The sequence below is a fragment of the Ovis canadensis genome, chromosome 1 (genome assembly GCF_042477335.2).
Source record: "Ovis canadensis isolate MfBH-ARS-UI-01 breed Bighorn chromosome 1, ARS-UI_OviCan_v2, whole genome shotgun sequence".
Taxonomy (NCBI): Eukaryota; Metazoa; Chordata; class Mammalia; order Artiodactyla; family Bovidae; genus Ovis; species Ovis canadensis.
This window is the reverse complement of record NC_091245.1, coordinates 52,595,976-52,609,184: the sequence shown is the minus strand read 5'-3', so window position 1 is coordinate 52,609,184 and position 13,209 is coordinate 52,595,976. Positions and strand designations below refer to the sequence as shown.

At 36.2% G+C, this 13,209-nt stretch overlaps 1 protein-coding gene across 3 annotated transcripts in view; it reads right to left on the bottom strand.

The window, feature by feature from the left end:
* LOC138442772 (medium-chain specific acyl-CoA dehydrogenase, mitochondrial) overlaps positions 1-13,209 on the bottom strand; it is a 43,306-nt gene that overhangs the window by 27,379 nt on the left and 2,718 nt on the right. For all 3 annotated transcript variants that reach the window (XM_069594837.1, XM_069594846.1, XM_069594857.1), the window contains exons 2-6: positions 12,372-12,459; positions 6,212-6,309; positions 6,032-6,101; positions 4,820-4,920; positions 3,959-4,039 (exon numbers count right to left, since the gene is read on the bottom strand). In XM_069594837.1, coding sequence (XP_069450938.1) covers positions 3,959-4,039; positions 4,820-4,920; positions 6,032-6,101; positions 6,212-6,309; positions 12,372-12,459 — 438 coding nt within the window. The remainder of the gene's footprint in view (positions 1-3,958; positions 4,040-4,819; positions 4,921-6,031; positions 6,102-6,211; positions 6,310-12,371; positions 12,460-13,209) is intronic.

Sequence of the window (13,209 nt, the reverse complement as noted above, 5' to 3'; positions counted from 1 at the left end):
TACCCAGCTGTGGATGTGACTGGTGATAGAAGCAAGGTCCGATGCTGTAAAGAGCAATATTGCATAGGAACCTGGAATGTCAGGTCCATGAATCAAGGCAAATTGGAAGTGGTCAAACAAGAGATGGCAAGAGTGAACAGTGACATACTAGGAATCAGTGAACTAAAATGGACTGGAATGGGTGAATTTAACTCAGATGACCTTTATATCTACTACTGCAGGCAGGAATCCCTCAGAACAAATGGAGCAGACATCATGGTCAACAAAAAGAGTCCAAAATGCAGTACTTGGATGCAATCTCAAAAACGACAGAATGATCTCTGTTCGTTTCCAAGGCAAACCATTCAATATAACAGTAATCCAAGTCTATGCCCCAACTAGTAATGCTGAAGAAGCTGAAGTTGAATGGTCCTTTGAAGACCTACAAGACCTTTTAGAACTAACACCCCAAAAAGATGTCCTTTTCATTATAGGGGACTGGAATGCAAAAGTAGGAAGTCAAGAAACACCTGGAGTAACAGGCAGATATGGACTTGAAATGCAGAATGAAGCAGGGCAAGACTAATAGAGTTTTGCCAAGAAAATATCTTCATTACCACACTGCATTTCAAGAAAATTAGTATTTATTTTTATATAAATATATTTAAATGATATTCTTAAAATAATAATATTAAAAGATTGTATTTAAAGATATTAATTTAGTATTCTTAAAGATATTAATATTCTTAAATAGTAAGAGAATATATTACAATAATATTTTTTATTCATAATTATTTATTTATGAAGAATTTATTTTGCATAATTGTATAAATCCTATGATACAATAATACAAACATAATAATACAATTTGGATAAGGATCTGAGGGTCTACCAGTCTTTTGTAGCAGGAGCCTAGTTTTATTCGCTGTTTTATTCTAAGTCCACCTGGTACACAGTATTCACAAATTTAGAAGAATGAGAATAACATTATAAACTTATTAGTGATGATGCTACCACATTATTTTTGTAGATTTTACTAAGGAATTTTGCATTGTTCTCTATTAAATTACTAACTTGTTTGGTCTTACACTCTAAAGGGATTGGAGGTAGTTTATCTAATACATGTCTTTTTTTTTAAATCACAGTGAAGTAAAAGTAAACTAGAAGAATACTATACTATAGCACATGCTTTGAGGTTCAGATAATTACTAACAGAGGACTATAAAACTGGCTCTATGCTTCCTACTTACCAAAACAAAAAATTCTACCTGTAAGTGTAAACTGGCATATAGCAAGGAATTCAGATATTAAGTGAATGGATGGATGAATGAATGGCAGTTAAAGAGAAACAAAGTTTCCCCTGGTATTAGCTATGAAAGAAATTTCTCTATTATATTGCAAAAGGGATACTATGTGAAGATATTCTTATAAAAACATAAGTACTTTATCTTACTGTATGCTTCTAAGCTGTTATATGCCCTATTTTCAGAAGAGATTTTGAAGCTAAGTAACTATATAAGATCCTACTGCTACTACATTGCTTGAAGATAGGTCTTGGGACCTCAACTTTAGCATTGTTTCAGTTACATTTCAGCTATTAATACTTCCCAGTTCCACTGGAAATGCATGCTTTTATGACAAGAGTTTTCTTTACCACTGTTAGGTTTTTTCAGACACTTCAAAGTTCTTAGACCATGTTTGGACAAATAAGTTTACTGAAGGTCTTGCCTATGACAAGCTTGTTCCAACAGTCTAATACTTGTTTCTAGTCATCTAATACTGTATATATTTTAGGTATATGCTGTTTAAAAAATTTAACCCAATTTTTAAAAAAGAAATAGGTTTCTTATTATTTTAATATATATATATATACAATAATACAATTAGTTTTGATTTTTGGAAAATTTTTCTGTACTAAGTGGTATTGAAAGATAATTATATAGTTCCTTGCTCTGTGATAACCTAGAGGGGTGGGATGGAGGGAGTAGGAGGAAGGTCTAAGAGGAGGGGATATATGTGTTGAGTACATATAGCTGATACACTTCATTATACAGCAGAAACTAACACAACACTGTAAAGCAATTATACTCCAATAAAAAAAAATAATTACAGTGTTACCCTTATTTATTTGTTCTCATATCCTCAAAAAGAGTATAACTGATCACACGATCTGGCAAGAGATTAAATCTTACAAATATGTACTAACCCTGTAAAGTTACACCCAAAGACTTATCTTTTTCTGTATAAATTTTTACCATGACATTATTTTTAAAAGCAACAATTTAAGTAATTTAAATATTCAATAATATGGACTAGTGAAATAATTTATAGTACATCAATTAGATAGCATATTATGTAGTAAAAAATATCACAGTATTTAAAAAGTAGAGCATAAAAATGCTTATTATATTAAAAAGGATATAAAACTGCACATATGACCATAACCATGAAAAATACATCTGTATGTATTAAAAAATCAAGTAGAATATACAGTAATACAGTAAGACAGTTATACCAGTTAACTTCATATCTGAGGGATTACAGACATTTTTGTTCTTCATATCTTTCTAAATCTTCTATATCATTTTTATAATCAGAAAAAATTTTAAATATTAATTTCTACAAAGTTTTAAAAAATACAATAGTATTATAATTTTATAAATATTATTGGGCATTAACTGAAACAGTATAAATTAAGCAATACTTTGAATCAATATACCTATTGATTATTTTCATTTTCACCACTGGCTTCATATTTGAGCATATCAATTGCAGTAGATACATATGTGAGTATATATTATGAGCTAGAAGGGGGAAAATGTACAGCAAATCGTTATTAATTCAGAGATCAGAATACTTTAGGGACTAGAATGAGTATATTTTTACATATATTAAAGATATGAATAACAAAACTGTCAAAGGAATGTTTAAAATATTTAAACTACTTTTATAAGACTTTACTATTTTAGAAATACCTATTTATAACTAATAAGATAATTACAAATACTCTTATCAGTACATTAAGTTCTTCTAACCATCTCTCTATGCTACAATTTTTTAGCTTGTTTCTAACATTTTATACATTACAAGAAAAGAACCTGGATGTTTCACACAATTCTTAGATAATATTGAAATTTAGCCTTCTTAGAAACTTTCATTTGTTGAAACAAATTGACAATTAAGTAGGAAATACATATAAATGTCTTTTATTAGTTTGCCTGAAATTTAGGCCCTGAAATAAACTTAAAATGTTTTCAAATATTACTTTCTATTCTTTCAGACTGATTCTCACAAGTAGCTCAAAACTAATCACCATTTACTAGGTTTCAGTATCACAATCAGACCCTAGACTGAAATCTGTTTGACTAATACCCAAAAGAAAGAAAAAATCCTTATTAAAGTCACTTTCAAAATAAAAACTCAGTATGCATGTGTGTAAAATGTATGAAAATATCTTTTAAAAAAATCCAATTTAAAAATTAGTTGAGTAACTCTCAGAAAATTAAATAAAATCTATAACTCTCCTCCTGAAGTCACTCAGTGATTCAACAGTTATCTTGTCAGTCATATTAATTTCTTATTAGTTCAATAAACTATTAGTTCAAACATCTAGAATTATATATTCGATCTGAACTTCCTGACACACAACTACTCAGTTCAAGAGCTCCAGAGTGCTCCATTAAGTAGATATTTCTTGCCTGGAAATAAGTTAGAGGATTCTTATGATACTTTTCTGGCATCCTAGAAACATCATAAGTAGGTTTCTTTTTTCTGGAAACAGGCAAGAGAATAATTTTTTGAAACTTTTTGGCATCCCAGAAACACTACTGTACCTAAATATGTTGCTTTTGTTTAGCATGTTACATAGCCCAATGTATATATACAGACTGAAAAGGAAAAAGAGCACGCTTATTCCTTTCTTCTTCTATTTTTATTCCTTTCTTAAATGTGAAATAAAGTAGCTGCTGCATATACTCACACACATTAATGGCTCCTCAGTCATTCTCCCCAAATATTTCTTTTGTTGTTGATCATTTCCAGCAATAATAACAGGCATTTGCTGTCAACCAAAGGGAAGTGACATTAAAAAAGCAAGATATTTTAAAATTAGGTATGTCAATTCTTTCTTTATTTCTGGCCTCGCTGCACAGCTTGTGGGGTTTTAGTTTCCCAACTAGGGACTGAACCCAGGCCCTCGGAGCAGTGAAAACTCAGAGTTGAAACCACTGGACTTCCAGGGAATTCCTAGTAAATTCAAATATAACACTATAATTCAAAACAAGACAACTATTTTTCCCCAAGTGTAAGCCCAAAGAAATGGCCTTTATTCTGCCTCTAAGTCAGAGAGCTAACACCACAAGGATATAAATCTGTTAATCCAAGTATGCACATACAACTAAGTTATATAGGACTTGTTCGTAATGTAACATGTAAACATCTACTGTAGTAAAATGCACAGATAAATAATTAAATTTATAATAAATGACATGATACATATGATCAGGTCTCCTAAGACTTATTCACTAAACTTCAGCATTGCCAGCAGTGGCAGCAAGTCATCCCAATCCTTCTCCTGAATGACCTTATCTAAGAATTGCCACTGAAGCCACAGCCAAGTGTACAGTTTCCCCACAAGGACAGGCAGGACTCCAAGTACTAACCACAACAGGGTCAGAACAATCAACTCATGAAGTAAAAATCCAGGCTTCATTGCAGAACCTTGTGGGTTTGTTTGTTTGTTTTTTTAGAAGAAAACTGTGTTCTGCCAACTAACCTAACCTAGCAGGATTTTTTCATTAACCACAGCTCAGTTAGCCAATTAATTTTCTAAATAACTTACCCCTAGAGAATTTGCTTCAATAGCAGTCTGAACCCCTGTACATCCATAAGCCAATTCTTCACTAATTAAACAGCTATCAAAAGTTCCAAGTCCAAGACCTCCTACAATATCAAAATGTTTTAAGAGCCCATTGTAATACATAGCATATCTCAACAGAAATAAAGGCAAATTATTTAAATAGCTTGCAATATAACAATTAGGTTAACTTAATCTTAAAAGCAAATTTACAAATATAATATCTATAACACAAGAAATTAAAAGATTTTGGGCCAGTACAGTAACAAAGTATACTTTGCTATATAAAGCTAAAATTAGTTTTAAAATTTCAAAAAGCTCTCTTACTATTTGTAATGTGGACCTGTCTTCCTGCTTCACCTTGATTTTGCAAAAATTTGATTCAACTTTGCTAAAAGATTGACCCTTTGAGGAAAGGAGTGAAAGGAAGTCTCAATTAAATGTAAAATTGAAAGTAGAATTTAAAAGCAACAACTCAACCAACCTAGACAGAGAATTAACAAGGATTAAGTTAACATTGTGATTTAATCACTAGGTCGACTGGGATTTTTAGCCTGCCAGGCTCCTCTGTCCATGGAATTCTCCAGGCAAGAATAATTGAGTGGGTTGCATTTCCTTCTCCAGGGATGTTCCTGACCCAGGGATTGAACTTGAGTCTCCAGCAATGCAGGCAGATTCTTTACCATCTGAGCTACCAGGGAAACCCCACTTTGGAACCAGTTATAAAGAAAGAAGAATGCCTCTGATTGTTGAGTACAAGGCTCCTAAAAGCTGGCAAACATTGAAGTCTATACAGGGGCTGCTGCTGCTAAGTCGCTTCAGTCATGTCCGACTCTGTGCGACCCCGTAGAAGGCAGCCCACCAGGCTCCCCCGTCCCTGGGATTCTCCAGGCAAGAACACTGGAATGGGCTGCCATTTCCTTCTCCAATGCATGAAAGTGAAAAGTGAAAGTGAAGTTGCTCAGTCGTGTCCAACTCTTCGCAACCCCATGGACTGCAGCCTATCTGGCTCCTCTGTCCACGGGATTTTCCAGGCAAGAGTACTGGAGTGGGTCACCATTGCCTTCTCCACTATACAGGGGCACATAGGTACAAAACCATTTAATGGTGAAAAATATTTGAAAGAATGACTGAACAGAGTTTTAGAGTTTTCTTATTCATATGCATGCTACGATTAAAAATGAAAAGAAAGCTTACCACAACTTTCTGGAATGTGTGTATTCATTAAACCAAGCTCCCAGGCTCTTTTAATTAATGGAACAGGGTACTGAAAGAAATATAATAATAATAGATAAAAAAAGTTATATTTAAAATCTTATATTTAAAATCTTGTAAAATTTGTCAAAGACTTTCACTCCTAAAAGTGCATATACCTACCTCGCCGGTTTTATCATATTCTGCAGCAACTGGAATTATTTCCTCCCTGGCAAATTTACGAGCAGTAGCTTGAAATTCTTTCTGTTGTTCAGTGAATTCTAAGGGAAAGTTATTTTTAAAATATTTAAATAGGACAACGAGTTGAGAATATGAAGTCAGTATGTGCTGCTGCTGCTAAGTCACTTCAGTCGTGTCCGACTCTGTGCGACCCCATAGACGGCAGCCCACTAGGCTCCCCTGTCCCTGGGATTCTCCAAGCAAGAACACTGGAGTGGGTTGCCATTTCCCTCTCCAATGCATGAAAGTACAAAGTGAAAGTGAAGTCGCTCAGTCCTGTCCGACCCTTAGCGACCCCATGGACTGCAGCCTACCAGGTTCCTCCATCCATGGGATTTTCCAGGCAAGAGTATAGGAGTGGGGTGCCATTGCCTTCTCTGAGTCAGTATGTAGATAGTTATAATGGAGACATTCACCTTTGATAGCCAGAAAGTTACAGTGCAATGTGCTTTCAGACTACTCAAGATTTCACTGTACCATATAATTAAATCTATGTCAATATTAATGCCAAAAAGGTAGGTAAGATTTCTCGCTTTTACAAATGAGTAACAGATACAAACAAGTTTTTCTCTTCCCAGTATTAAAGTAAAAACAATTTTTCTTATTCTTAACTCTGAAGCAGAATCATATGTTTACTAATACTGAAATGAAACTAATATGTAAGACATATCCTGACCTCAAGAATCAATCTATTAGGGAGGTAAGACATGACAAGTGACCATACACCAATTAAACTTGTACAAAATATCATAAGAATACCATAACTTCAATTTTACTCCTCCTTTAAACTCAGATAACTTAAGTTTACAAAGGAGCCCAAAGCAACTGACAAAAGTGGTGGAAAGGCTTCTTAAATTAATGAAAGAAATAGGGTGGCTCGACCAAGCACAGAAGCCAACTACTACTGATTTTTTTCAATTCCGCACTAACATGCAGTTTTATTATAGTTGCATCCAACATTAAAGGATAGGTAAAATTTAAGAGCGATATATGATGTTTTGGGCAAGAAGAATGAAAGAAAAGATAGAAAGGTAAGAATGAAAAATAAGAATGTTTAGGACTATAGCAATAATTTGTATAGGGATATGTGAAATAAAATATAAAAGACATTAGAAATTTGGTATTCAATAGCCTAAAATCAAATCTCTCATTTTACAGATAAAATCCAGAGTTCCAGAGAATATCAAGAAGAGAAAAGAAAGCCTTCTTAACTGAACAATGAAAAGTAGAGAAAAACAATAAAATAGGAAAGACTAGAGATCTCTTCAAGAAAACTGGATATATCAAGGGAACATTTCATGCAAGGATGAGCATGATAAAGGACAAAAATGGTAAAGACCTAACAGAAGCAGAAGAGGTGGTAAGAATATACAGAAGAACTATACCAAAAAGGTCTTAATGACCCACATAACCACAATGAGGTGGTCACTCACCTAGAGTCAGATATCCTGGAGTGTGAAGTCAAGCAGGCCTTAGGGAGCATTACCACCAACAAAGCTAGTTGAGGTGATGGAATTCCAGCTGAGCTATTTCAAATTCTAAAAACTGATGCTGTTAAAGTGCTGCACTCAATATGTCAACAACATTTGGAAAATTCAGCAGTGGCCACAGGACTGGAAAAGGTCAGTTTTCATTCTAATCCCAAAGAAGGGCAATGTTCAAACTACTGTACAATTGCATTCATTCTGCATCCTAGTAAGGTTATGCTCAAAATCCTTCAAGCTAGGCCCAGCAGTACATGAACTGAAAACTTCCAGATACTCAAGCTGGATTTAGAAAAAGCAGTGGAACCAGAGATCAAAGTGCCAACATTTGTTGGACCATAGAGAAAGCAAGGGAATGCCAAAAAATATCTACTTCTGCTTCATTGACTACACAAACATCTTTGACTGTGTAGATCACAACACACTGTGGAAAATTCTTAAAGAGATAGGAATACCAGACTACCTTACTTGTCTCCTGAGAAACCTGTATGCAGGTCAAGAAGCAATAGTTAAAACCTTACATGGAACAATGAACTGGTTCCAAATTGAGAAAGGAGTAAGTACATCAAGGCTATATATTGTCACTGTGTTTATTTCACTTATATGCAGGGTACATCATGTGGAATACTGGACTGAAATACTGGCTGGATGAATCCTAAATTGTAATCAAGATCACCAGGAGAAATATCAACAACCAGATATGCAAATGATACCACTCTAATGGTAGAAAGTGAAGAGGAACTAAACAGTCTCTTGATGAGGGTGAAAGAGGACAGTGAAAAAGCTAGTTTAAAATTCAGCATTCAAAAAATGAAGATCATGGCATCCAGTCCCATCACTTAGTGGCAAATAGAAGGGGGAAAAGTAGAAGCAGTAAGAGATTTTTTTTCCCTTGGATTCCATAGCCATGAAATTAAAAGATGCTTGCTCCTTGGAGCAAGGCTTCCCTGGTGGCTCAGATGGTAAAGCCTCTGCCTACAATGTGGGAGACCCAGGTTTGATCCCTGGGTCAGGAAGATCCTCTGGAGAAGGAAATGGCAACCCATTCCAGTACTCTTGCCTGGAAAATCCCATGGGTGGAGGAGCCTGGCAGGCTACAGTCTATGGGGTCGCAAAGACACGACTGAGGGACTTCACTTTCTTTCTTTCTGCTCCTTGGAAGGAAAGCTATGACAAACCTAGGCAGCATATTAAAAAGCAAAGACACTACTTTGCCCAACAAAGGTCCATCTAGTCAAAGCTATGGTTTTTCCAGTAGTCATGTATGGATGTGAGAGTTGGACCATACAGAAAGCTGAGTGCTGGAGAATTGGTGCTTTTGAATCGTGCTGGAGAAAATTCTTGAAGAGTCCCTTGGAGAGCAAGGAGATCAAGCCAGTCAATCCTAAAGGAAATCAGCCCTGAATGCTCATGGATGTACTGATGCTGAAGATTCAGTACTTTGGCCACTTGATACAAAGAGCTGACTCATTGGGAAAGACCTGGATGCTAGGAGAGATTGAAGGCAAAAGAAGAGTACAGCAGAGGATGAAATGGTTAGATAGCATTACCAACTCAATGCACAGGAATTTGAGCAAACTCTGGGAGCCAGTGAAGGACAGGGAAGCCTGGTGTCCTACAGTCCATAGGGTCAAAAACAGTCAGACACAACTTAGCGACTGCACAACAACATATCAAGATTGTGAATGGCAAAGGGGTAGGGAAGACTAGGATCTATTATGTACTGTTTGAGAACGTACTTTGATCCCATCACTATATGCTAGGATTTCACCTATGTCATATAATTTAATCTTCAAATAAACCTTGTCTTACAGATAGGTGCAACTGGTCACAGGTGTTATCACTGTTCCTTTACTTGATCTCCACAATCTCCCTCTGAAATACTTATATCTATCTCATCCTCTGTCACTCACCAAATCGCCACAGATTTCTACTGCTAGTCTCTTACTACTGGGTATGAATCTGTATGTGACAAACTGAAACTAAATAGCAATGATACCAAACCTATGTTAATATCTCAATAAGAAAATAAGAAGATACAGTGTCCCAAACTGCTATCCTCACACTGATTTGAAATTTTCACTTAAATATGTTGAAAAAACTTTATATGGATGCTAACAATCTTAAAAAATAAAAACTGAAACTGTTAACCCTAGGGAGTTTTGAGTTTGTTATTTCTTTCAGGGTATGACTTCATTATCTCAGCTGCCTTTTAAGTTTTTTCTGAAACCAAGTGAATTGAGAAAATGGGTTTTTAAACTAGAAAAACGGTAATATTTCTGAAGCAATAAGCACTCTAGGGGGCAAAGGATGCTGAAGAAAGGTGTCATTATTTCAAATTCTTTGCCTGGTCTTCATTTTCGAAAGGAAAGGGGAAGGCAAATGTTATTCTGTTTTCCCCCAACACCACATGGCTCCCCAATCCCAAGACTAAGAACCACATTTAGCACCAAACTGCTGTTCAATATAATGGCCAAACTAGACTCTGGCTTATTAGTAGAAACCTAGCAATGTGTATCTAATAGTGTTTAAGAAGTATTTGTTTCATTCTTTTCTAAGTTGAAGATGAAACATGAAACTATTCCCATGAAACAGTCAATTTGTTATTTATGAAGATATTAAGAAGAGGTGGCAAGAATACACCGAAGAACTGTACAAAAAAGATCTTCACGACCAAGATAATCACCATGGTATGATCACTCACCTAGAGCCAGACAGCCTGGAATGTGAAGTCAAGTGGGCCTTGGAAAGCATCACTACGAACAAAGCTAGTGGAGATGATGGAATTTCAGTTGAGTTATTTCAAATCCTGAAAGATGATGCTGTGAAAGTGCTGCACTCAATATGCCAGCAAATTGGGAAAACTCAGCAGTGGCCACAGGACTGGAGAAGGTCAGTTTTCCTTCCAACCCCAAAGAAAGGCAATGCCAAAGAATGCTCAAACTACCGCACAATTGCACTCATCTCACACACCAGTAAAGTAATGCTCAAAATTCTGCAAGCCAGGCTTCAGCAGTACGTGAACCGTGAACTTCCAGATGTTCACACTGGTTTTAGAAAAGACAGAGGAACCAGAGATCAAATTGCCAACATCCGCTGGATCATGGAAAAAGCAAGAGAGTTTCAGAAAAGCATCTATTTCTGCTTTATTGACTATGCCAAAGCCTTTGACTGTGTGGATCACAATAAACTGTGGAAAATTCTGAAAGAGATGGGAATACCAGACCCCATATCTGCCTCTTGAGAAACCTATATACAGGTCAGGAAGCAACAGTTAGAACTGGACATCGAACAACAGACTAGTTTCAAATAGGAAAAGGAGTACGTCAAGGCTGTATATTGTCACTCTGCTTATTTAACTTATATGCAGAATACATCATGAGAAACGCTGGGCAAACGCTAGGCTGGAAGAAGCACAAGCTGGAATCAAGATTGCCGGGAGAAATATCAATAACCTCAGATATGCAGATGACATCACCCTTATGGCAGAAAGTGAAGAGGAACTAAAAAGCCTCTTGATGAAAGTGAAAGAGACTGAAAATGTTGGCTTAAAGCTCAACATTCAGAAAACTAAGATCATGGCATCTGGCCCCATCACTTCATAGCAGATAGATGGGGAAACAGTGGAAACAGTGTCAGACTTAATTTTGGGGGGCTCCAAATTCACTGCAGATGGTGATTGCAGCCATGAAATTAAAAGACACTTACTCCTTGGAAGGAAGGTTATAACCAACCTAGATAGCATATTGAAAAGCAGATTACTTTGCCAACAAAGGTCTGTCTAGTCAAGGCTATGGTTTTTCCAGTGATCATGTGTGGATGTGAGAGTTGGACTGTGAAGAAAGCTGAGCGCCGAAGAATTGATGCTTTTGAACTGTGGTGTTGGAGAAGACTGTTGAAAGTCCCTTGGATTGCAAGGAGATCCAACCAGTCCATTCTGAAGGAGATCAGTCCTGGGTGTTCATTGGAAGGACTGATACTGAAGCTGAAACTCTGATACTTTGACCACCTCATGCGAAGAGTTGACTCACTGGAAAAGACCCTGATCCTGGGAGGGATTGGGGGCAGGAGGAGAAGGGGATGGCAGAGGAAGAGATGGCTGGGTGGCATCACCGACTCGATGGACATGAGTTTGAGTGAATTCCAGCAGTTGGTGATGGACAGGGAGGCCTGGCGTGCTGCGATTCATGAGGTCGCAAAGAGTCGGACACGACTGAGCAACTGAACTGAACTGATATACTTAAAAATGGCAGGAATATATATACAGGCTGCTATGACAGATGTATGTATAGGGTACTACAGCTGAAGAAGAAAACAAGATCAGAAAGGATGGGTGTGACTAACAGTGAATAATCTACAAGTGGTGACAGACATAAGTAAGTTTGTTTACAAACATATTCCAGATAATTACATGTAAAAAGTCGCATATATGGACTTCTCTGTTGATCCAATAGTTAAGACTCCAGCTTCCACTGCAGGGAATACAGGTGTAATCCTTGGTAAGGGAACTAAGGCAGCCAATAATAAATAAATAATGAAATAGAAAGTCTTTTTAAAAAAGTTTCATATATATATAACAAATACAAGTTTAAAGTCAAAACACAAAACAAAATATATACCAAAACTAAATCCTGATCCTGGCTCACGTTGTACGACAGTTTTTGTATGTTGTGATCTCCAGTCAAAACGAGAAAGACTTCTCAGTACCTGTAAAGAATAATTTTATTACAACAAATTTGGGAATTTAAACATCAGTCAAGTAGAATACTGATAAGTATTTACAAGTAAACAGAGCAACTTGTTTGACCATATTCAGGAAAACAGTTTAAGTCATTACTTAAATGCCTTCAACCATAATTGGTTTTTGTATTAAGTCAATTATCAGATGTTTTAACACCTATCATAAAGGAAATTTTTTTTGTAAAAAATGCAATGCAAATAAAACTAATCAGTAGCTTTGTACTACTAAAATGGAACATTTCCAAGACAAGTAAGAGTCAGGGATAGTAGTAGACTTAGAACCACTGTTGCAGAAATCTCACCTTCCAGTACCAGAACACCTTGTAACTGGGGAATTGCAATGGGGGGCAAAAATGAAATAGTATCACTCTACATTCAAGAGTTGCCTCATTTATCAACTTTGGTTCCCTGTCCCTGGTAGACTCCCAAGAATGTCTCTGGGAATCTTCCCCTTGAAGAACTCGAATTTTTAAGACATCTCACTTGAACAAAACAAATTAGCCTGAAAGCATGTTATATGTTTTCTGCTGTTGTCTGTAAGTATTCTTAGAATGTTCTGAGCCAAGGGTCAGCACACTATGGTATCCCCCAGTTTTGTAAATAAAATTCTGTTGGAACACAGTCAGACCACATTGTCTATTGCTGCTATCACAGCAGAGCTGGGAAACCACATGGTCCACAAAGCCAAAAATGTTTACTCTCTCTTTACAAAAAAGT